Genomic DNA, 25164 nt, shown 5'->3' on the forward strand with positions numbered 1-25164 from the left:
AAGTTGGAGGTAGGCCTGGAGCATATTTGTTGTTTAGTGTTATTAAATTGTTTAGTGTTATTTCAAAGTTGGAAGTAGGCCTGGAGCATATTTGTTGTTTCGTGTCGTTTAATTGATTGGTGTTATTTTAAAGTTTGAGGTAGGCCTGGAGCATATTTGTTGTTTCGTGTTATTAAATTGTTTAGTGTTAGTTTAAAGTTGGAAGTAGGCCTGGAGCATATTTGTTGTTTAGTGTTATTTTAAAGTTGGAGGTAAGCCTGGAGCATGTTTGTTGTTTAGTGGTATTTTAAAGTTGGAGGTAGGCCTGGAGCATATTTGTTTTTTCGTGTTATTCATTTATTTAGTGTTATTTTAAAGTTTAAGGTAGGCCTTGAGCATATTTCATGTTTATATAAGAGTTTAATGTTTTGTATGCAATATTTCCAATCTAGAACACAAGTTATGTTTTAAATGCAATATTCTCATCCTAATGGTAGGTAAGTGAACTTGTCCTTGTATTGAGTAAAATCAGATGGTAAATGTAAATGGCAAATGCAATACCACAGCTCGGAAGTGGTTTCATGCAATAGGCACTGGCGTAAAGTTACGGGGTTGCAGGATTGCCTGGCAACCCTTTGATTTTCTCCATACTAATAATGCGTAAGGAATTACGTTCGACCAAACGAAGACGGCATTATTACTGCGAAGAAACTTCGTTTACGTTCGTTAAAATATATCAATACCGATGCGTCATTCACGACACAAATGGGTTCAACTGGTATTTAAACTCCTGTTTGCTAAATAATTCACGTGTGAATCGCTATTATGAAGTCAATAATCAACGTGTGAATTTACGCTCTGCGCCGGCGTAGGAAATAAAGGAAGACGCATGTGGTAGCATACATTCAACACTTAACAAACGAAGCAATCGTTGTGAATTTATTCTCGTGAAAAGTGACGTAATAAAACTCTGGTTCTCGTGCGGTGTCATCAAACGATGTTTTTTGGCCTTTGTCCAAGCTCTGCCGGGGCGATACTTTATAATAATATATTACAATTTGTGTTGGTTCCAATTTACTGATAGCGTCGCTCCTCGCACTTATATTTGCACCAATTAAAATGCATAATAATCGCGGTTTATCAGCATTTAAATCAGTGGTTACCAAACTTTATCTACTCGCGTACCACTTTTTGGTTCAAGCAGCGTTCTCAAACCACCTACATACTAAACTACTAAAGGCTCGTGAACAACTCATTTTAAATAGTGAAATTAAAAACCGCACGCACACCTATTTTTTCCGCGGGCATGAACTTGGTACTGCCTTTCTCAAAGTTGAAAATAAAAGTAATTTGCCAATTAAACAGGGCAACAGGCGCGGTAATAAACAACCTAAATATGTTCCAGAAGTAGCACTGCTGTATATTTACGATGTTTTCCTCAGCCAAGCAGCATAATTATTACGAAACAGTAGGGATTCACACGTGGTGGCTTAATGTATGCGTAGCCGTAAATCAAACCAAAAGTTTTAATTCACCACTTCCATTGGCCTGCGGTAGCAACAATAATCTATGTTTTGAATCGTATCTACAATAATCTACTTGCCTGGCTATCGGGCACACTTTGGTTGCAATGCAGGCGCCTAAACTAAGCCACGACGCCAGCAGCATACTAGATACCACTTTACTGATATTGTGAAATATGTGAAATAAGTTGAATTGAACACATCGATATCGGTAGTTATGTACAGGTATGGAAAGCACCCATACGGCCATACCTGTAACGTAACAACCTAATTGAGGCATTCGGTCAGCACACATAACATTTATCAATAACATCATAATATATAGGACATTACCTGATTCAAAATTTAGAAGCAATCATCTTAACAGATTGTATATTGCTCATGCCTATTGCCATAGGCGTAAAGTTTTACTAAACGTTAGGGTTGCAAAAACCAGAAAAAAAGGAAGTCTTTGCCACCCTTTGTTTTCGGTTTGCAACCGTTTAAATATGTGCTTTTTAAACGCTCATACAAACGTAAACGTATTCAGAAATACTTAGGGATGAATGAGACAAATTAAAATTACGCGGGTTCGGCGAGTCCGTGTAATGAGAAACGGTCAAATCCGATTGCTGCGCCAGTAACGTCACAGTTGCTATGTCGCATGCGCCTTTCGTCAAGCCCACACGGGTGTGCGGTTATCTTACAAACGAAGATCCGTCCATCGGAAATAGTAGGTTTCTAGAACGAAATATCGCGGAAATAAACTGCCTAAATCGTTTCCAACACTGCTTTATATTTATATACAATGTTTTCCTCAGCCAAGCAGCATATTTATTACGAATTAGTAGGGATTTACATGTGGATTCATTGCATCATAATAGCGGTTGTTTGAACCTGGCAATTGATTACGACATAATAGCAATTCACACGTTGATTATTGACTTCATAATAGCAATTCACACGTTGATTATTGACTTCATAATAGCGATTCACACGTGAATTATTTAGCAAACAGGAGTTTAAATACCAGTTGAACGCATTTGTGTCGTGAATGACGCATCGGTATTGACATATTTTAACGAACGTAAACGAAGTTTGTTTGCAGTAATAATAGCGTCTTCGTTTGGTTGAACGTAATTCCTTACGCATTATTAGTATGGAGAAAATCAAAGGGTTGCCAGGCAATCCTGCAACCCCGTAACTTTACGCCAGTGCCTATTGCATGAAACCACTTCCGAGCTGTGGTATTGCATTTGCCATTTACATTTACCATCTGATTTTACTCAATACAAGGACAAGTTCACTTACCTACCATTAGGATGAGAATATTGCATTCAAAACATAACTTGTGTTCTAGATTGGAAATATTGCATACAAAACATTAAACTCTTATATAAACAAGAAATATGCTCAAGGCCTACCTTAAACTTTAAAATAACACTAAACAAATAAATAACACGAAACAACAAATATGCTCCAGGCATACATCCAACTTTAAAATCACATGAAACAACAAATATGCTCCAGGCCTACCTCCAACTTTAAAATAACACGAAACAACAAATATGCTCCAGGCCTACCTCCAACTTTAAAATCACACTAAACAACAAATATGCTCCAGGCCTACTTTCAACTTTAAAATAACACTAAACAATTTAATAACACGAAACAACAAATATGCTCCAGGCCTACTTCCAACTTTAAAATAACACTAAACAACAAATATGCTCCAGGCCTACTTCCAACTTTGAAATAACACGAAACAACAAATATGCTCCAGGCCTACCTCCAACTTTAAAATCACATGAAACAACAAATATGCTCCAGGCCTACCTCCAACTTTAAAATCACATGAAACAACAAATATGCTCCAGGCCTACTTCCAACTTTAAAATAACACGAAACAACAAATATGCTCCAGGCCTACCTCCAACTTTAAAATAACACGAAACAACAAATATGCTCCAGGCCTACCTCCAACTTTAAAATCACATGAAACAACAAATATGCTCCAGGCCTACCTCCAACTTTAAAATAACACGAAACAACAAAGATGCTCCAGGCCTACTTCCAACTTTGAAATAACACGAAACAACAAATATGCTCCAGGCCTACCTCCAACTTTAAAATAACACTAAACAATTTAATAACACGAAACAACAAATATGCTCCAGGCCTACCTCAAACTTTTAAATAACACGAAACAACAAATATGCTCCAGGCCTACTTCCAACTTTAAAATAACACTAAACAACAAATATGCTCCAGGCCTACCTCAAACTTTTAAATAACACTAAACAGTTAAATAAAATTGCGCAATAACATCGACACGCTCGACGACCTCATAGAAATATCTAACTACGTCATACTAAGGGGATTTTCGGAAAGCTTCCAGCCTGAGCGTTAAAGCATTAACCACCTCCAACTTTAAAATAACACGAAACAACAAATATGCTCCAGGCCTACCTCCAACTTTAAAATCACATGAAACAACAAATATGCTCCAGGCCTACCTCCAACTTTAAAATAACACGAAACAACAAAGATGCTCCAGGCCTACTTCCAACTTTGAAATAACACGAAACAACAAATATGCTCCAGGCCTACCTCCAACTTTAAAATAACACTAAACAATTTAATAACACGAAACAACAAATATGCTCCAGGCCTACTTCCAACTTTAAAATAACACGAAACAACAAATATGCTCCAGGCCTACTTCCAACTTTAAAATAACACTAAACAACAAATATGCTCCAGGCCTACCTCAAACTTTTAAATAACACGAAACAACAAATATGCTCCAGGCCTACCTCCAACTTTAAAATAACACTAAACAACAAATATGCTCCAGGCCTACTTCCAACTTTAAAATAACACGAAACAACAAATATGCTCCAGGCCTACTTCCAACTTTTAAATAACACTAAACAACAAATATGCTCCAGGCCTACTTCCAACTTTAAAATAACACTAAACAACAGATATGCTCCAGGCCTACTTCCAACTTTAAAATAACACGAAACAACAAATATGCTCCAGGCCTACCTCAAACTTTAAAATAACACGAAACAACAAATATGCTCCAGGCCTACCTCAAACTTTAAAATAACACTAAACAACAAATATGCTCCAGGCCTACCTCAAACTTTTAAATAACACTAAACAGTTAAATAAAATTGCGCAATAACATCGACACGCTCGACGACCTCATAGAAATATCTAACTACGTCATACTAAGGGGATTTTCGGAAAGCTTCCAGCCTGAGCGTTAAAGCATTAACCTACAAAAAGTGTGAAGGGAAAAATAAAAATTAGATTTCGGTTTAAAACGTTTTTATGGCGAATGAAAGGCTAAAAATCGATATATTTTGTACATGGTAAGTACGTTAGTAGTCTGTATGATGTAGTTTGGTAATTTTAAAGTTGTTTGGTCCTGATTTATGACGCAACGTAACTTATATGTGTCTCTTTCTATCACCACGAATTTTTATTAGAAGAACACAGAACAAAACGACAGCTTCTTTAACTTTTTTTCTGGCATCTACACCAATCTAACGTATAGTACTTGAATTTGGTTTAACTTGATGTAAATAGTAATGGTAATGTTTTTGACAGGTCTTATGTTTTTAGTTTTTGTAAGATTTTTCTGCCAATAAATCAAAATGGAAACAAAACAAAGAACTTTACTTTTAAAATATCTTCATTCTGATAAAGAGACAACAGATTTACAAAAAGAGTTCAAATCTCCGCATTTTATTTCGTTTTTCCTCAATTTTATTCATAGCAAGTCACATCAGTTGTTCGAATTAAACAGTAAAGCGAACGTGAAAAGTCAAGATGTTGAAAAATTGGTGACAAAACCGTCGACAGCGAACCAAAGACAGGTGGAGAGAATAAGCACTCCGAAGGCCTTGACTGCATCTCCACAGACATCTTATAATGATGGTTTCCAGCAACATAGAGATCATATAAACCGCTCCGCTCATTCAGGAAAAAAGAAAAATCGAAAACAGTTGAACCGTAGCAGACAGGAAAACTCTAACGATGGACATAGAAATTTAAAAATTGATCCCAAAACTCCAGTTTTTGGAGATTATTTAACTAAAACTACAAAACCTTCAGTTTTTAATTGCACAGAACAAGTGAAAGAAGTGTCTCTGTTGAAAACAAGTAAAAGTTTTGACGTTTCGAACAGTGAAGACTTCCCATCTCTATCTTCTTCTGCCCCTCAGCCTAAAACAGATGAGACAAAGAAATCTAAACGAAGGATTAAACCAACTCTTGTCTCTTCTTCCATTTCCACGGAAAAATGCAAACTTGTCTTCGATTCTTTTTCCTCTCCAACTAGTGGAAGTAATGTTAAACTTCCGGACACAGCAAAACAGCTACAAGAGGAAAAAGAAATTCTGCTGAAAACAAGAATTTTTAACGCAGAAAAATCAACCACTGTTAAAGTAAGAATAAAAAAACTAACCCCAAAATACAATCACCCACAAAATTACATACGTGGTAAATTGTAAGCGGGCAAGAGATGTATGAAAAACATACACCCATGCCTACTATGCAAGGATGAATAAGTTACGTACATTAGGCCTCACAATAACATAGTTCTGCGATTACAGATTGCATCAAGCCTGGACAAACAACTTGAATGCATAAGCCCTATTCAAGCAGATACTACAACACCAATACAACAACCACGCACAACTGTTACCAACTCATATATTAAGGAAATGAAAAGGTAAGAGAACAAACACTTGTACATAGCTGGCTAGTATATCTTACCCAAAAACTTTGGTGACTGGATTATTCAAAGCTAAATTCTATATGGTTAAGATCCTACAGTGAGGCACGCCATTGGACCTGGGATTTAAACCAATGTTGGCCCATTACACAACATTGTAATAATCTAACTTTTAAATAACCTTCACCAGATTTGCTTCACTTTTTGCACACCTCGTTGCTCAATTCCTCGTCCCCAGTATTGTGGAAGAGCTCCACCTTGTGGTGATGCTGCTAACATTAGACCCAACACTGGAGGGTAACGTGGAGGTTAATAGAAATCAACCAGGTAAGTCGTAAGGATAGTAACCCACAAATTCATATGGTTGGATGGGGCTTTAAAATGGGGGAAGCTTGGAGCTAGAACTGTCTTAAAGTTAAAGATGAAAGCTTTTTGGTATGACTGCCATTCAGACCTGTACTTTTTAAATATAACCTAACAGTTGGGCAGTATTCGTTGAGTAGTTTTTTAGAAATGAAATATCAGTTTCAATTTCTAATAACTCAATTTTACCACTAGGACTAGATGATGATCTAAGCCCCCTGCTCCGAACAACCAATGAAGGTTTCATTTTCGCGACAGAAGCGATCCTCCATCTCTCCCATACTTTAATAATTGAAGTTTTTAACAAAGAAATGTTGCAGTTGCTGCATTCTGCCATCCAGGCCAAGGTTAGTCTGTTGTTTTGTATTAATATTAAAAAGATTAATAACAATATTAACTTGTGAAAAGTGGTGCAACCAATTCAAGGTTATTGTTTTGTTGACACTTTGTAAAATTAGCTGTCAAAAATACTAAAGTGTCGGTCAAATACAACTTAACTTATATAAACACCTGTGATAAGTGGTGCAACCAACTCAAGGTTATTTCTTTGTTGAAACTTTGTAAAACTACCTAAAATACTAAAGTGTCGGTCAAATACAACTTAACTTATATAAACACCTGTGAAAAGTGGTGCAACCAATTCAAGGTTATTGTTTTGTTGACACTTTGTAAAATTAGCTGTCAAAAATACTAAAGTGTCGGTCAAATACAACTTAACTTATATAAACACCTGTGAAAAGTGGTGCAACCATTTCAAGGTTATTTTTTGTTGACACTTTGTAAAACTAGCTGTTAAAAATAAAGTGGGTAGCTGTGCAGGTCAAAATTGATTTTCTTATTACTCATACACACCATTATGATGTCATACACAGGAACAATGCAATGATTTGTTGATGAAACTAACTTCAATGATCAAGACACGAAGTACGGCAAAACTTTTTCACAAGGTTTGCATATGTGCTATTAACGACATAGTACAGTGGTTAGGGGATTGCATTGTAGTTAAAGTATACCGGGTTCAAGGCTCACCACTGCTTCCATTGTGGACATATGCGCCCTTGTGTAAGACACTTAACAAACATTGCTCCAACCCAATGGCCTAGCAGCTACTTAGCTTCTACAACCTTTATGTTATAAGAACTGTATGATTGGTAACAGGCACGAGGTTTATGAAACAGAACACTCGTGGTATACCAACTGTTGTTCAGTCGTTGCCACCCATGCGAGGATAAATAAGTAACATACGTGGTAACTTGTAAGCGGGCACGAGGTGTATGAAATGGAACACTCGTGTTATAACGACTGTCATTGCCCTGCCATGCCTGGATAAATAAGTTACATACGTGGTAACTTGTAAGCTGGCACGAGGAGTATGAAACAGAACACCGTGTTATAACGACTGTCGTTGCCCCGCCACACGAGGATAAATAAGTTACATACGTGGTAACTTGTAAGCGGGCACGAGGTGTATGAAACAAAACTAGGGATGCACATTACAGAATAATTAGGTATTCTAGGATATCCTAGAATACTTTAATTCGAATCTAGAATTCCGAATCTAGAATTTCGAATCTTTTTATATTTATAGGAAAAAAAAATTTTACCCACAAAAGTCAGTTTATTGACCCTTTCATAACAGCCTTGTTGGATCTTGAGTTGTAAAATGATCAAAAATTGTACTATTGAGTAGTTTTTGCGTCATGAAACGTATAGCAGGCTATGAAAAGACGTTACGAAACGTTTACTCTCGAAAGTCCCACAAACACAAAAATATTTTTTTTCAAAATTAATAAGTTTTAAAAATTGTTAACATAGTATATGAGATGACGTCTAATGACGTCATTAAACAGAATACCGAATCCCGTAATTAGATTCGAATACAAGAGGATTCGAATCTCACGGATTCGAAATTCTGTAATGTGCATCCCTAAACAAAACACCTGTATTATAACGACTGTCGTTGCCCCGCCATGCGAGGATAAATAAGTAACATACCTGGTAACTTGTAAGCTGGCACGAGGTCTATGAAACAGAACACTCGTGTTATAACGACTGTCGTTGCCCCGCTAGCCATAAGTTTTCATTCATAATGAATTTCTCCACAGAAAACATTAAACTTTGGCGCTGTTGAATTTAAACTCGATGCTGACGAGCGAAGTAACTTTGTGTCGGATAAATCTTTCCAGGGGTTCAAGAAACAACGAGATTTATTTTATGAGATAATGGAGGAATGGAGGGGTGGTGGGGGTGGGTGTTTGAGATGTTTTACATAATAACTGAAGGATACCGGGTTCAATGCCCCACACCGGTACCATTGCGGGCATATATGTCCTTTGGCAAGACACTTAGCGACAATTGCTTCAACCCAGTGGTCACTAATCAGTTGTAAAACTGACCCAAATAACTCTGGCCCAAATCTCAGGTCCCATGGCCTTATTCAAACCCACGCTGTTACTATCCAGCCTCAGTAAAACAGTTATACATTTTTAATATATATACATTACTATTAAAACACTTTATAACTAAAACAACACCAAATAAAGTGGGTACAGTTGTTGCAAAAGGTAAATAATTATATTACTATTATCTATGGTTATCCATGATATTACTACTGTCTATAATGATTATAAATAAATCAGCACTGTTTTAAAACAGCTTTAAATAAAACCTTAACCTTATGTTGGTACTTTTACAGAACCTTCCCATAAAGACACGACACGTAAAATACATTGGTTGGTTTCGCAAGTCAAGAACTTTTCAACTTATGAACCTTTTATAAGGTTGGTGGGAGTATGGTATCTAATATTGCTTGTGTCAAGAGTTTTAAACCAAAGGGTTATTTAAGTTTAAGGCTTCTCTAGTGCTGTTTGAAATTTGAAAAACCTTATGTTTTATAAAACCTATATATATATATCTATTTGCAGCCACTATTTCGAACTGACTTTTATATACGAGATTGCATCAGCATCATCAGTTAAATTTTCCCACAAACCAAAGCTAAATTAGAGTTGTAACTTTCCAGACTTTTCCTTGACAACCTCATTCTTGCTGGCAACAAGAAGTTGCCACCAAAACGTGACACCCCCCACCCAAGTTTGGTGACTGGTGACCCTGAACGACTACGACTCCTGGAGTCAAGGGTCACGACCCCAACCCAACCCCGAATGACATCATCGCATGGTTGGCTGAGCGCGGAGCTTCAATTTTTCAGAGGTTTTTTTTCTTGTTGTTTTGATACATATATTTAAATGTTAATATAATTATTTGTATAACTTTGCGATTTTTGCTCTTTTAGAGGCATTCTTTATTTTTTAAATATAATTTATTGATTTATAATTTTACTTCTTAAATACTTTCTAATCTTAAATTCTTAAAAACAGTATTTTAGTGCAGTATTATTCACCAGAAATATTGCAATAACAATTCATCCATCCCATCGTTAACCTTTATATTAACCGACAGAATTCGTGAAAACCTCGGACAGCTTTTCCCTCAACCTTTACCTACTTCATGGGATAAAGGAACGTATCGTTGCCATGGAGACTAACATGGATACCATGGATCATGATCATAATAGAAATCTTATAAAGTAAATGTTTTTAACATAAACATATCATAATATATTTCGATACTGGTGTATATATTGGGCAAACAATTACCAGAAATTGCTACAACCCAGTGGTCACTATTAGGTTGTAGCATCCAGGGTGTTGGGGTAATGAAACCGCTTTGGTCTAAACCCCAGGCCCCGTGGCAATCGGACCTCACCCATATAAAACACCCATTATTACATCATAAACAGCTTTACTCACATAACAACCACCATTATCATCCACAGTGAGGAATTACACCAGGTAATATTCAATCTAAGGATTTTGGGAAATTTTTATGGATTCGTCGTTTTCCTGCCGTTCCTAGATTCTGTGGGTAAGTTTCTTTTACACTAGAACTTTGGGGAAGTAGTTAAAGCACTTATGTCTTAACCATAGGCTGCCAGATTTGTTTATTATTGTTAAGTGTCTAGAACACATTTAGGGACAATATAGTGACACCACCGAGCCTAGAACCTGGTACCCTTTAGTCTACTTAATGACTGACTTAATAGAGCAATTTGGCATAAATCGTATACGTAAAGTACCTTGACCTTGGTTATTGGCAGTATTGGGGGAATGGGACAAATCTACATTTATATATGTTAGGCATAAGAAGCCTAAAAAGTTAGAAACTAACACACCACCTAGGCCCCCCAACCTACTATATTCAAGTAACACAGCCCCCTAACCCCCACAGGCCCCCCAACCTCATCCATCTCCCAAGACTTCATAACATCTCGCATCCACCATTCAACCAACCACCATCATACAGTGATGACCATTCCATGGGTTGTGCAATACCTCTCCTATGCTACACAGTCTGTACCTGGCAACACTGGGATTTGGGATGTTTTCCATCAAGTTGCTAAAGTATCAAGGTAAATATATTCCAAAGTAGTCACATATGGTGCATGGTGATGTTGTATATAGCAGGGTGGGGGAAGATGGGACACCTTTTAATTTATTTTCTCGTCCCATTCGGTAATAAACAAAGAACGTTTAAAATTATAAAACCGCATCCTCAGGACTCCAAAAGGGAGTTGTTAATTGTTTAAAAAAGGATCTGAATATTTTGGTATTATGTGCTAAAAGTGTCCCATCTTACCCCACCCTACTCTATGCATGATAGCAGCATGGGCGTTGGGGTAATTGGTCAAATCTGGCTCCTAAAATGTTGAATTTAAATTTGATGATTACTTATTTTATAAAAATATTTTAACTACTTAAAGAAACGCCAATAAAATTCACCATTACTAAAATATTCTAAGTTCAAACTATTTTTAAAATTTATTTTTAGATATGGATCTGGGATTCCCCCTCGTTTGCGACTTTATTTGGTAACAATGGTTGGTTCATTGTTTGAGGGGGGGATGGTTAATCTGTTCTATGATGTCATAATGCAACCCATTGTTAATCACAATGTAAGAGGTTTTGTTGATTTATTAATTAGCGAAAAATATTTATATAAAAAAAAGGAATTAATTCTTACTGTTTTGATTAATTAGTAATAGTTTTAGTAACTCGTAAGCTGGCACGAAGTTTATGAACAACCATGTTATAACAACTGTTGTTTCCCGGCCCCATGAGGATAAAGCAAGTAATTAATTAGTAATATTAATTAATTAATCCCTAGATTCCCCACTTATTATTTAATTGGATGCAAAATATTTCTATTTCTAAGAAAATTTGTGATTATTGGTTAATAGTAAAAGTAATTGGTAAATTCTAAGTATATTAATCAATTAATGAATTAGCAATACATAATTATGTAATCTTACTAATTAATTAATTAGACGAGAAACCCTACGACCTCGCTTGACCTCATCAGTGACATCACAGACGAAATGATTATGACATCACACTGGAGAATGAACGAAATATCAACGATATTAAAAACGCGATTAATTTCAAAACGAAGTTTTCCGAAGAAAATAAAACCTTCAAGTGAAAAACTCCCGGAAAAAACAGTAATTTTCTTTTGTTTTTATAAACACGCTTTTATTGTAACTACTACCTTTTATAAATAAAACATCTTTAATGTATTTTTATATGGTTTACGTCAAACAGACGTGCTTGTTGCACAAGTATATGATATAAGGTATATCATATTATTTTTATCTGCACATTCTTTACGCTTATCTTATTTCTATTTTTACCTTTATATTATTTCTATCCTATCTTTATATTGTATCTATTTTATATTTTATATTATTTCCATCATCTTTTTACACTATACTATATCTCTTAAGCTTATATTATTTCTATTTTTACCTTTATAATATTTCTATAGGACGTACAATTCCAACTCGAGGAATTTTTCTTCCGTAACCAGCCGTCATCATTGAAGCGTATCGTAACGTTCGTATCTGAGCGTTGTCACTCAAACTGCGTCAAGCACATCTGCCAATCATTCCTACCTGAGTTCTGCGACAAATCCGATAAAATTGCTATGTGGGTTGTGTGAATGTTGAACCAGTGTGGGTGTTTATGCCTTTGTTGTCAATTTTTTCAACCCAGTGTTCACTTTTAAGATGGTATCTTGTGTGAATATTATAGTCTTTAGTTAGAAGTGTGTGTTGTTCTTAGGCAAAGCAATTGAAGGCTGTTACTCCAACCCAGGGGTCACTAATGGGTTGTCCAGATTATCAGCCATACAGAAAAAAATCACCCACAAAGTTACATACATGTTATCTCATATACATTTATTTAACATTCCAGATTTGTTGCTGCAAAAGAAATACACAAAGATGAAGCCAAGTAAGTAGTCTGGGATTCATTGCAACAATTTATTCGGGTAAATAATGAAAAAATATTTCAACTTACTTTACCACTCCCATAGAACGCTTGCTCAAGAATTATATGGAGATTGTTTGTCTTCGATTAAATATGAAGTTTCAGTTTTTGTTTCAACGAATGTAAGAAGGAGTATCTCAGCGTTGTTGCATACGTCAACCCCAACGCAGGTGAGTGGGTGCTTACAAGTTACCACGTATGTAACTTATTTGTCTTCGCACGGCGGGGCAACGACAGTCAGTAAAAAACTTCACCTCGTGCCTGTTTACAAGTGTTAATCCCTGGGTGTTTTTTATGCATGACTGCCAACTTCCTACTTAGTACTTAGACAACCCATTAGTGACCACTGGATTGGAGCAATTGCCGTTAAGTGTCTTGCCCAAGGACACATGCACCCACAATGGTAGCAACGGTAAACCTTGAACCGATAACCTCTGGGCTGGAAGTTAAAGGCAGGTCCGCCAACCACTGCCATATATATGGGTGTGATCATGAGTAACTTATCCATGGTTGCCACTTACAGGTTGTAGAAACATCGTGTCTTATATCCGAACGTCAAGTCACCAACACTGCCCTCCAGTGGTTGAACGAGCGACTGTTTGATCACTTGGTGGCCAAAATTAAATCGAGCCGAACAACAAAAACAAAGGTAAAAAATATTCTAAATTGCCAAACAGTAACTTTATTTATTTATAATTGTTCTATTTATGTTGTATGGTAGGTTGGGGGAAGATGGGACACGTTTTGTTCTATACTCGTCCCATTTGGTAGTAAACAAAGAACATTCAAAGAAATATAAAACCGTATCCTCTCATAGACCGTCATTCATTGTTTAAAACATGATCAGGATATTTAAAAATTATGCGCCAAAGGTGTCCCATCCCCCCCCCACCCTACTATATTGTATTTATTTATAATTGTACTATTTACTACTTATGTTATACACAAGTATCTTGTCCAAATTTTCACCTAAAGTCCCTGCTTTGGTTTTTTTAACACGCATAAATTGTTACACAACTCCGAATAATTTATTTTTAATTTTGTGATTCCCCTTTTAATTCTAACTTCGACATCACTGAAGAGGTTTTAGTTTTAAAACCGAAATATTTGAGATAAAATTATTAATTAATTGCCTCTAATTAATTAGGAAAGCAAATATTTTAAAATCTTTAGCTTTAATTTATTGTGGTAATTAGTAATTTATTTTATTAATATTTAACTTTAGCTAGTTAAGTTAAATTACTCAGGAAAGCAAAGAAATTAAAACTTTTTATGACTTTAATTTATCATTAACTTTAATTTCTCAATGGGTTGGCCTAATTAATAACTATGTCATTATTAATTAATTAACTTCGTTCTTCAGCAAAGCCAAGATTTTGAAACTTTTAACTTTTCCTCGCTAATCAGCCATGCACGACAAGTTATTTTAACCAACCAATCAGAAACAGGTAAGTGAATGCACATTATGATGTCACAAGCACTTATTATTTCACCACAGATTCTGATTGTCAACGTCACAATGCACTTTATGAGGTCACCATTATCTCACAATCAATCCCCTGTGATGTCATAAGTGACCTGCCCCAACATATTCGTAACGTTTTATCTTTTCTAACCAAAGAACTTCTTTTACTTGCTAGTGATGTCACAATGGTTGATGATGTCATCAACTTTGATGACATCATAGCTTCATTCAATTTAGACAATTGTGATGTCATCAAACTTCTAACTGCCTGAATATTTTTAAGAAATTTTTTAGAATTTTTAATCTTTTTGAAAATTAATTTGATATTTGTTGATTTTTCTTAAAGTAAAAACACCTCATGCTCGCTGTCAACTCGCAACTTTGTATTTTTGATATACTTTACTAGTTATGCGTGTATAGCTATAATGTCATGAAAGGAATGACGTCATAGATCGATTACGTCATAAAGTTTATAACGTAACTGTGGTCGGTCGCGTGAATCGGAAAACTTTCGGCCGTCGCCAGTTGGCGCAAACAAGCAGTTGGTTTGTAAGCTAAGAACGTAACAGTAAAAAGACAAAATACTTCTATCGCGTGGTGGCGCAAAAGAGCGAGTGTAGTGAAACATACTAACTTGAACATTAGTGTCAAAGTTGTAACGTATAAGAAGAGGTAGTGTAGCAGTGGTGTAAAAGATACTGTAAAGCATGGCAGTTAGAGCTACAGTTCAAGATATTATGGTTTTGCTGCTCTTCCTACCAGGAGTTGTACAGTAGGGCGGGGAAGATGGAACACCTTTTCATTCTACTTTTCCGTCACATTTGGTAGTAAACAAAGAACATTCAAAGAATTATAAAAACCGTATCCTCGCGACTCCCACTGACCGTTGTTAGTTGTTTAAAACACGATAAGGATATTTAGATATTATGTGCTGAAGGTGTCCCATCTTCCCCACCCTACTATATGGTTGAAAACGTAAGTTTTATTATTTAATTTAACCAATAGTTCGTGTACCATGCGGTAAGGCCTTCGAAATTTAAACCTTAGTTGCATGTGGTTAGCGACTGTTGTTTTGCTGCTAATTCTCTTCGTTGTTTTAATAATATGATCTTCACTGTTGTATTCAAAGAGATACAAACAAATTAGGCGGCAGCAGTAGATACGTCACCGCCGTATATCTTTCAAATTCTCGTAACAACCGCGATAAGACGTCATTGTGTTTAAGACGTCATAATGTAAATAATCTCGAATGTGATGACTGACGTTTCTTCGCTACGCGAGGATAAACAACTTACACATATATATAGTAAGGTGGGGGAAGGTGGAACACCTTTTTATTCTATTTGCTCGTCCCATTTGGTAGTAAACAAAAAACATTCAAGGAATTATAAATTCGTACCCCCATGACTCCTATAGATGGTTGTTAATTGTTTAAAACACAATCAGGATATTTGGATATTATGTGCTGGAAGTGACCCGTATTCTCCCATCCCACTATATTACCTGTCAACCCTTTTGAAATATTTGCGAAACGCATGGGTTTTCTAAATTGTCAGTAATACATTACTACCCGTGTTATAAAGACTTTCGTTGCCCCACAAGGATAAAGCAAGTTACCTTTATTTGTTCATGCATTCATAGTTCTGAAATTTAAATTGTGACGTTGCTGGTGGAATGTTTGTTAGAGTGCGCATGCGCGAACGACGTGATTCAGTGCGAATGGAAATTTCCGCTGATAAAAATTTTATTAAATTTTCCGTGAAATAACAGACGTTGTTCTTGTTAAAACAGCTCTCCTGGTGTTTATTTGCACCTGGTAGTAACGGTTTATATACGTTGTAGTTTTTTCACCGAGGCGAGTCACCATGTAGTCTTGTAGTGTAAACGCAGCTTAGAATTTAATCTGGGATAATCTGTTTTTACAGTTAAGGATAAAGTTCTTTATAGTAAAGTCGCCAAAATGAATAAACAAGCATAGTAAATATCTGCGCTGAACAACTCTGGATGTGGTTATTTCTTCGTTATTTTTAAACCAAGGCGAGGCTGTGAGCTACCATGTAGTGTACGCACTTATAATATAATCTGGGAGAATATTATGCATGTCATGCATAAAGTTATTTCTAGTAAATATCCACGCTGACAACGCTTTGTTCAGATATTTTTTCGTTTATTCTTTTTAATGCGAGCTTATATAGTAGAGTGGGGGAAGATGGGACACCTTTTTTTCTATTTTCTCGTCCCATTTGGTAGTAAAAAAAAACATTCAAAGAATTAAAAAACTGTATCATTTCAACTTCCATAGACCGTTATTAATTTTTTAAAACATGATCAGAATATTTGGATATTATGTGTTAAAGGTGTCCCGTCTTCCTCCACTCTACTGTAGTGTAAACGCAGCTTAATTTAAACCAGGATAAACCCTTGTAATAATTGAAGGTAAATCATCATTACGGATTTTCCAATTCGAAACGGTGGTGGCTTGTTAAATGATATAATCGCCAGGCCCTTATAGTAGGGTGGGGGAAGATGGGACACCTTTAGCACATTATATCCAAATATCCTGATCTTGTTTTAAACAACTAACAATGTTCTATGGAAGTCGTAAGGATACGGTTTTATAATTCTTTGAATGTTCTTTGTTTACTGCCAAATCGGGCGGAAAATGGAACGAAAAGGTGTCCCATATTCCCCCACCCTACTATATCATACATTTTTTATCCCCCGTCGTGCAATTAATGGCCAAACAACATTTTTTTCGGCAAATAGGACCAGTTACCCCACCCTGCAATCGGGTTTATGGTCAAAACATACGAAATTACTTGACATAGAAAATAAACAATTGGCCGTTTTCACGAGGTTACAACACATGACAGACTAACAACTTCTGTTGGGTTTAATTAAATCATAATTATCAGTTTTCTCGGTAGTGGTGTGGAAACCGCCCGTTATTATGGTGTAAAAAGAGAGCCTTAAAATGCAGAACGTTCGAGGAACAACGAAAGAAGGAAATTGGCAGCATATTGAAAGTCGTTACGAGTCAAAACTATGAGTCTCGAACAAAAGCGAGGTCGCTAACCCCACAATGCAGTATAAATTATTTCATTTTGAGTTTTATTTAAAGGGGTTAGGGGGAATGTATCGCGTGGTCAGATTCTTTGGTTAAACCGACAATATAAATTGAGTCAAATTGAGTTATTTCAATGTGGTTCTTCAGTTAAAGAATTTTTCTATTTATAAGAAAAGCTCCAAGACATACCACACAGCAGATACAACCGTACATGGACTGCAAACGTGAGGTATATCACTTGTCTACTTGGTGCTTTGAAAAATTAGGCGGTAGTCGTTACCTAGAAAATGGATAAAGTTAGTATATTATGGTGACTTGTAAACCGCAGCTCAAGAATTTAGTAGCAGGTATCGTACTGTCTACTGGGATTTAGTTCTTCGTAACTTGAACTGGTTTGTGGTTAAGCGGGCAGCACAGTTGCATACGTGGTAACTCGTAAGCGGTCATAAGGTATATAAAACAGAACACCGCAGTGTTGTAACGACTGTCGTTGCCTCCCCTATATATACGATAGCGACGAACAAATTAATTAAAACAATGAAGAGAAGGAAATTAGCAGCAAAATATTAGTTGTTAAAACGCGCTATGGGTGAAAACTACTTGAGTAAAAATGTCAAATAAAAGCGTGGCTGCTAAAAACCCACGATACAGTTTAAATGAAATCATAATGAGTTGTATTTATCGCTGCTAAACGAATACATTGTTCTACCCGTCGTTGTTTTACCCAAATAAGATCACAACATTCTAATTTTAAGATTAATTGCTTCCCCACCCTTTAACGTGTTGATGCAACATTACGGTTATTACACCAGAGATTATCTGTAAGATGGAATGAAGATTATATTCTGTGTGGTCGGGTTGTGGGTTTAACCGCAAGCTCAAATTTGGGCGCTGGTAATTTAGACGGAGCGGTTCGTCTTAAAACCGCTTCCACATAATTTACTTAGAAGAAGCTTGTACGCTGGAATCGCTATAAAGATGATTTTGATTTGTATTTACACGTACACGCGTTGCGTTTAGGTCAGGGTTGGAGAACTAGGGGTTCTGAGGTCGAATCCAGGCCAGGGTTGGAGAACCAGGGATCCTGGGTTAAAATCCAGGTTAGGGTTGGAAAACTGGGAATCCTGGGTTCGAATCCAGGCCTAACTTTTAAATATTTTCCAGGTTTTACATGAAACATGCTAACTACAATTTGTATTTTATTTTTAACACTAACTTCCCAACACGTGTTTGGCCGATTCTATTTTAGCGATTGCACTTCTGACGTCATCGCTAGTGACGTAGGAGGTCGATGTCGGACTTGTGTCAAGTATGGATATGTAAAAAGAAAACGTGAGTTTGGTTTATTTTTACTTTATTTTGAATTCCTAACAAAGTTTTACGTCAAATTTTCGCAAGAGATTTTATTTGGAGTTAATTTAAATTCTACGCTGCTCAATTCGCGTTACCAGTTCATATTAAGAATCGGGTAAGATGGGTACAGTTAGCACATAATATCTCGTATTTTCTAATCATGTTTTAAACAATTAACAACGGTCTATGGGAGCAGTACTGTGGGTAAGATGGATACCGGTATAATATTATACAAGATCTCATATTTCCTGATCGTGTTTTATAGTACTGTGGGGTAAGATAGATACAGTTGGCATATGATATCCCATATTTTTTAATTGTGTCATATTGTACTGTTTCTAAATTGAGTCGCAGGGCTACGGTTATTTATTTCTGTAAATATTCTTTGTTTACTACCAAATGGAAAGATAAAAGAGAAAGAGGACATGGACCATCTTACCCCAACCCTACTGTACCTATGTCCCATTTTACCCCGGTTTCATCTTGCCCCAACTAAATATTCCAGGCGATCCAATCTTGAATCATCTCGATGAATATTGGCGACGTAATAAAGTTGAACGTGACGTCACAGAGAAAAATGAATTCAGTTGGAAAGTTGACAAATCTGTTTATGACGTAGACAATATAACTATGACGTTGTATTTATGGAATGAAAGTACAGGGTAAGGTTTTATTACATACGTTTATCATACCAATTTTTTTCTTTTATTACACACCGCACGGCCTACCAGAGATAGGCCGTGCATACCGAGCAAAGTGGAGTAAGATGGGACATGATGGGGGGGGAGGCACATTTATTCTCTCTTATCGTCCCGAACAAAAATAATTTAAAAGAAGAAATAAAGTGGAATAACCAATTAGGTCTTACATACCGTAGCAAGGTGGGGTAAGATGGGACATGTTGGGGTAAGATAGGACGCGGTGGGGTAAGGCGGGACATGTTGGGGTAAGATGGGACATGGTGAGGGGAGATGGCACATTTATTCTCTCTTATCGTCCCGAACAAAAATAATTTACAGAATTACACAACCGTATCCTGAAAACCCACGAATTATGGTATTAAGGTGCTAACGGTATCCATCTTACCCTAACCGTACTATAGTGTTGTTATTAATATATATTCTTGGTGTGTTTAACTTTGCGGTTATCAAACCGCATGAAATAGATACACCGTTCTAAATTAGCGGTAATGTGTTTGGGTTTTAATAGGGATTTGCGGCAATTGCTCCAACCCAGTGGTCACTAATGGGTTGTAGAAATTATTAGCCTACATAAAAAATTATATAGAGTGGGGTGGGGGAAGATGGGACACCTTTAGCACACAATATCCAAATATCCTGGTCGTGTTTTAAACAATTAACAACGGTCTATGAAAGTCGCGAGGACAAGGCTTTATAATTCTTTGAGTGTTCTTTGCTTACTACCAAAATGTACGAGAAAATAGAATGAAAAGGTATCCCATCTTCCCCCACCCTACTATATACAAAAGTTATGTTTTGTTTAGGTTGGGAAAACCCCTTCCAGGCTGTTGTGACGTCACACTTAGCTCCCGAAAGTGTTTTACGCCATCTTGTGTTGAAGGAACAATTATTCCAAGTTTAACAATGTCTAATACGTCATCACTGTGGGTTGCCTTCGATACGGACCATAAATGTGAGTTTGTGACGTCATAGTTATGTTTTGTGTCGTAACAAACGTTTGTTTGTAACGTAACAGTCATCGACTGTGACGTCATAGTTTGTTATTTATTTAATTTACGATAATTTATGTGATGAGTCACGGTTTAAGAGGGGCCGCTCTTGCTGATTCATGTGTTTTTGTGGTTTTTACTTAATGTTGTCTCGAGTAGAGTAAATGGTGATAGGGTGGGGAAAGAAGGGACCGCTTTACCCCATATATGGGAGTCTATGGGAGTCGTAAAGATACGGATATATAATTCTTTGAATGTTCTTTGTTTATTACCAAATGGGACGAGAAAATAGAACGAAAAGGTGTCTCATCTTCCCCCACCCTACTATATATGTTCTGTGGCCTATAGAGTAGATTTTACTATAGAGAAACCTTTGCCCGAGAACCTTTTGGAGCCATGAACGCTACGTATTTTTTATTGTATTTTATTGTACACCTAATAAGAAAAACTCTTAATAAATAGCTCGATTCTTAGTAATATCTGAGTAAACAATTCAAGCGACTGAAATAACACCGGATATTTCTTCGTTTTATTGGTAAAGGTTATGGAAAAATAGGGAAAACGTTTTACTTGTGCGAATTTACTAAGAAATGGCAATTTAACTATGAGCTGAATTACGTCATTGAAAAATCCACATCTGACTTCTGAGTCTTCCATATAGGGTTTAAGAATTTTTCTGTGGTTAAAGCCGCAAATACAGTTTGGCTGCACGAGTAATTGGCAGAGGGTTAGAGAACAAAGTGGTTTTGGGTGAAAACAATCAATTACAATGTTACGTGGTTATATTTATAGGCGTGGTTGCTGAAACCGAACACCCGTGTTATAACGACTGTTGTTGCCCCGCCATGCGAGGATAAATAAGTTACATACATGGTAACTGGTAAGCGGGCACGAGGTGTATGAAACAGAACACCCGTGTTATAACGACTGTCGTTGCCCCGCCATGCGAGGATAAATAAGTTACTTACATGGTAACTGGTAAGCGGGCACGAGGTGTTTGAAACAGAACACCCGTGTTATAACGACTGTTGTTGCTCCACTATGTGAGGATATATAAGTTACATACATGGTAACTGGTAAGCGGGCACGAGGTGTTTGAAACAGAACACCCGTGTTATAACGACTGTCGTTGCCCCGCATGCGAGGATAAATAAGTTACATACATGGTAACTTGTAAGCAGGCATGGGGTTTCTGAAACAGAACACCTGTGTTATAACGACTGTCGTTGCCCTGCCATGCGAGGATAAATAAGCTCATTCATTCAACTTCCCTTGCGGGTTAAGGTTATGCGGGTTGGGTTTAAACACTTTGGTTATGGGTTAAGGAGAGTGAAAGTTTTACTTAAAATTGTGGTGTAACTTTATAAACTTAATGCATCAATGTACGCACTTGTTATACTATGTGTACGGTATATTGGGTTTAGCAGCCACGCCTTTATTTGACATTTTTACTCAAGTAGGTTTTACCCGTAGCGTGTTTTAACGACTGTCGTTCTTACTTATAGTAGGGTGGGGGAAGATGGGACACAGTTTCATTCCAATTTCTATTTCAATTTAGTAGTAAACAAAGAAAATTCAAAGAATTATTAAACCGTATGCTCACGACTCCTATAGACCGTTGTTAATTGTTTAAAACACGACCAGGATATTTGGATATTATGTGCTAGAGGTGTCCCATCTTTCCCCACCCTACTGTATATATTATACATGTTTTTAACAAGCGCATTTTATAACTAAACCCACCGGCAGGTTACCAACGTCGAGAACCCAATCGTTTCTTCCATTCTTGTTCCCCTGGTGACGCTGATTTCCTTTATAAGCTTGGAGGATACTGTTTAAGATACGATTCGTATATGGGCGGAGTAAGCGCTCAAAATACGACGGACATCACCGAGTTTTTAATCAAACCTCGTGAACCTCACATCGGTTCGTACGAGACTGAGATAAAAACCTGCAAGTTCCAACTCAATCAGGGTGAGTTTAAAACTTAAAGATTTTTTTTTATTTAATTTTTATGTTTTAACAATTTTATTGTAATTTTGGAATCATTTTTAAATGACGTTTTTATCAGATGAAGTGACGTCATCCGAGCAGAAAGATCATGACCTCACTATGGACAATTTGTTTGGCCGTCGTATCTACCAATTACTTGGCTTCCAATGGTCACGTGGTGAGATGATTGACAGGTGGAACGCGTCACGAGAATGTGATGACGTCACGGTGACGAGTATCGACGTATTAGAGTTCTACAGTCGATCTTACGGTGACAAATATGTTTGTATCTCACTTTGGCCGAACGGCACAGAGGAGTTTCTACCAATGGGCACGCACGTCATATGCACCAAACAATTACGTAAGTATGACGTCATCATAATTCATGACGTCATAACTAATCATTTTAACCAGTAACGCAATCATCACTAGTTACGTATAATCATAATTCATGACGTCAAACTAACGGGTGACGCCATACCTAGTGACGTCACATGGAGCAATAAATATATGATTTCTATTTCAGCTGGAGCATCTTTTCCCACCAACTTAATATTCTCTTTAACAATCGTTGGTTTGATTGTTTTCGTCACAATGGCGATTATCGTCACAATCACCAACCGACGTTGGAAGATAAAGGTAAGTGTGACGTCATAATGTATTATTTGAAATCACTGACGTAACAAACTCTCAGAATAAACTGAACAAAACTTTGGGACATACGGAAAAGGAAATGACGTCACTGACCGGAAATATCGTGAGTAGTTTGTAATGACGTCATTAATATTTTATGCTGACGTCATCAGCATTTTTTGTTACGTCAAATATACGTTGTAGATTCGATCCGACGATGGGGAAGCCGATATGATGTGATGTCAAAAATATTCTGCTCTAAATTCATCGTGACATCATACTGTTACGTCATCATGTTGTGACGTCATCACTACTTACATGACGTCATTACCACTTGCTGTGAATTACCGATCGTTCTTCCATTTATGACTTAGTCACTTGATTGCATAAATTAAAATATTGCAGAAATGATGACGTATTATTTTCATGACGTAATACGCATGGGGTGTGTAGAAAGGTGGGGTAAGATGGGACAATCTTTTATTCTACTTTCCCGTCCCCCAAAAAGGGAATTATAAATCTGTATCCTTACGACTCCCATCGACTTGTTAATTGTTAAAAACACAATCTGGATATTTGGATATTATGTGCAAAGGATGTCCCATCTTACCCCTAAGCACTAAAGCGAGAGGTATACGAAGATAAATTTGAACAATCTTTACATTCTTCAAATATTTGCCTTGACGTAACTTACTACAACTGTTTGATAAATGAATGTAACTTGTTTATCCTTGCATGATGGGGCAACGTCAGTAGTTATAACACAGGTGTTCGGTTTCATACACCTCGTGCCCGCTTAGAAGTTACTATGAAGTATGTAACTTATTTATCCTCGCATGGTGGGGCAACTACAGTTGTTATAACATAGGTGTTCTGTTTCATACACCTCGTGTTCGCTTACGAGTTATATCCTTGCATGATGGGGTAACGCCAACCGTTATAACATGGGTGTTCGGTTTCGTTCCTGCTTACAAGTTACCGCGTATGTAACTTTACGGGTAATTACTTTTTAGATATTTCATTTGATCTTTGAGCAGTTTCATGGTCTGTTGTCAAGTTGCAGGCGCAGGAAACTCGGCGACTTTATGACGTTTATTGTTTGTATTGGCACGAATTCTGACAACACTGGTTTTGCAACTTCAGCGTGTATTGTCTATACAGCTGGTTTATTAAATGCCAATGTTATTTTGATGCGGATAATTACGTCACAGAAGGTCAAAGTGACGAAGAATGGAGCATTGTTACGTGGGTGGTTCAAATATTCAAAGTCGCGAAAAAATGTTGCCATTTTCGATGCGGTTTCGCGGTAATGGCGCGGTTTTGTGACGTCATACACACCCAACAAAGATGCCCTTTTGCAAAATTGCGAGACGTTTTCGGTAAATTTTACCGCCGATTTTAGCAAAGAACATACATATCAGTTGTGTATATCTATTTATTTTGGTGCATTCGGTTTTTTTTTATCTCAGATTAGTATATCTGCCTGGCGGCAACTGATTTTGACGTCATTGAAACACGAAGTCCCTGAATTTACAAGGTTAAACCTGATGTCGGCGGATTAAAAGGTGTGACTCAAAAACGTGATTATAAATACAGCGGGTGTGGACATTCTTCTATCCCGGAACATATTTTACGGGTCTCGCATGAAATTTAATCCGATCTTTTGAGCAAGCGTGGGTAATGACACCCGGACCAAATATTATGCCCGTTGGAAGTCCACGACACAGTGGAATAATGGTTAGAACACTCGCCGCTATGCATCCGATAAGACGTTTCGAGGCTCTACGCTGCTACTAGCATTGTGGACATAACGAAAAAGTCCAAATAAAATGAACACTTACAAAGTTATGCAGTTACTTGTATAGTCAGGATAAAATAGCTCGACAGCGAGCATGGGAGTGGCGACAAAACGCGGGTTTCCCATCCGCCACTGAATGTTAATTTAACATTTCTTTGAAATACCATTGACGTGTAAGAGAAAGAT

The 25164-nt window shown here is 36.9% G+C and overlaps 2 protein-coding genes across 4 annotated transcripts; both read left to right on the forward strand.

Annotated features, from left to right (window-relative positions):
- Positions 1–5029: 5029 nt before the first annotated feature.
- Positions 5030–14817, forward strand: LOC149734467 (codanin-1-like). 3 transcript variants are annotated; one of them, XM_089882010.1, is made up of 19 exons: positions 5032–5941; positions 6110–6228; positions 6422–6558; positions 6790–6941; positions 7467–7541; positions 8700–8841; positions 9290–9374; positions 9617–9807; positions 10057–10183; positions 10433–10521; positions 10885–11065; positions 11485–11608; positions 11981–12154; positions 12478–12638; positions 12906–12944; positions 13027–13150; positions 13504–13629; positions 14344–14428; positions 14479–14817. In XM_089882010.1, the coding sequence occupies exons 1-19, from the start codon at positions 5150–5152 to the stop codon at positions 14715–14717; spliced, it is 3162 nt and encodes a 1053-aa protein (XP_089738136.1). In that variant the 5' UTR covers positions 5032–5149; the 3' UTR covers positions 14718–14817. The 3 variants fall into 3 exon arrangements, with proteins under 3 accessions (XP_089738138.1, XP_089738136.1, XP_089738137.1); XM_089882011.1 differs by having other exon boundaries at positions 6796–6941; XM_089882012.1 differs by lacking the exons at positions 13027–13150; positions 13504–13629; positions 14344–14428; positions 14479–14817 and having other exon boundaries at positions 5030–5941; positions 12478–12664.
- A 3839-nt stretch (positions 14818–18656) lies between these two features.
- On the forward strand, positions 18657–23591 carry LOC149734468 (uncharacterized). Its single transcript, XM_089882014.1, has 8 exons — positions 18657–18844; positions 19371–19527; positions 20370–20518; positions 22305–22529; positions 22627–22908; positions 23074–23186; positions 23242–23304; positions 23385–23591. Exons 1-8 carry the CDS (start codon positions 18691–18693, stop codon positions 23418–23420), a joined length of 1179 nt encoding a protein of 392 aa, XP_089738140.1. The 5' UTR covers positions 18657–18690; the 3' UTR covers positions 23421–23591.
- Positions 23592–25164: the final 1573 nt, after the last annotated feature.

The sequence above is a fragment of the Ciona robusta genome, chromosome 7 (genome assembly GCF_009617815.1).
Source record: "Ciona robusta chromosome 7, ASM961781v2".
Taxonomy (NCBI): domain Eukaryota; kingdom Metazoa; phylum Chordata; class Ascidiacea; order Phlebobranchia; family Cionidae; genus Ciona; species Ciona robusta.

Bases quoted from the DNA above. Each gene is read 5' to 3' on its own strand.
- LOC149734467 (XM_089882010.1), top strand. From the start codon at position 5,150: ATGGAAACAAAACAAAGAACTTTACTTTTAAAATATCTTCATTCTGAT. The intron at 6,942-7,466 runs GTTAGTCTGTTG...TGTCATACACAG, and splicing joins ATTCTGCCATCCAGGCCAAG to GAACAATGCAATGATTTGTT. The intron at 8,842-9,289 runs GTGGGTGTTTGA...GTACTTTTACAG, and splicing joins GGAATGGAGGGGTGGTGGGG to AACCTTCCCATAAAGACACG.
- LOC149734468 (XM_089882014.1), top strand. From the start codon at position 18,691: ATGCTAACTACAATTTGTATTTTATTTTTAACACTAACTTCCCAACAC. The intron at 22,909-23,073 runs GTAAGTATGACG...TTTCTATTTCAG, and splicing joins CATATGCACCAAACAATTAC to CTGGAGCATCTTTTCCCACC. The intron at 23,305-23,384 runs GTGAGTAGTTTG...TATACGTTGTAG, and splicing joins CGTCACTGACCGGAAATATC to ATTCGATCCGACGATGGGGA.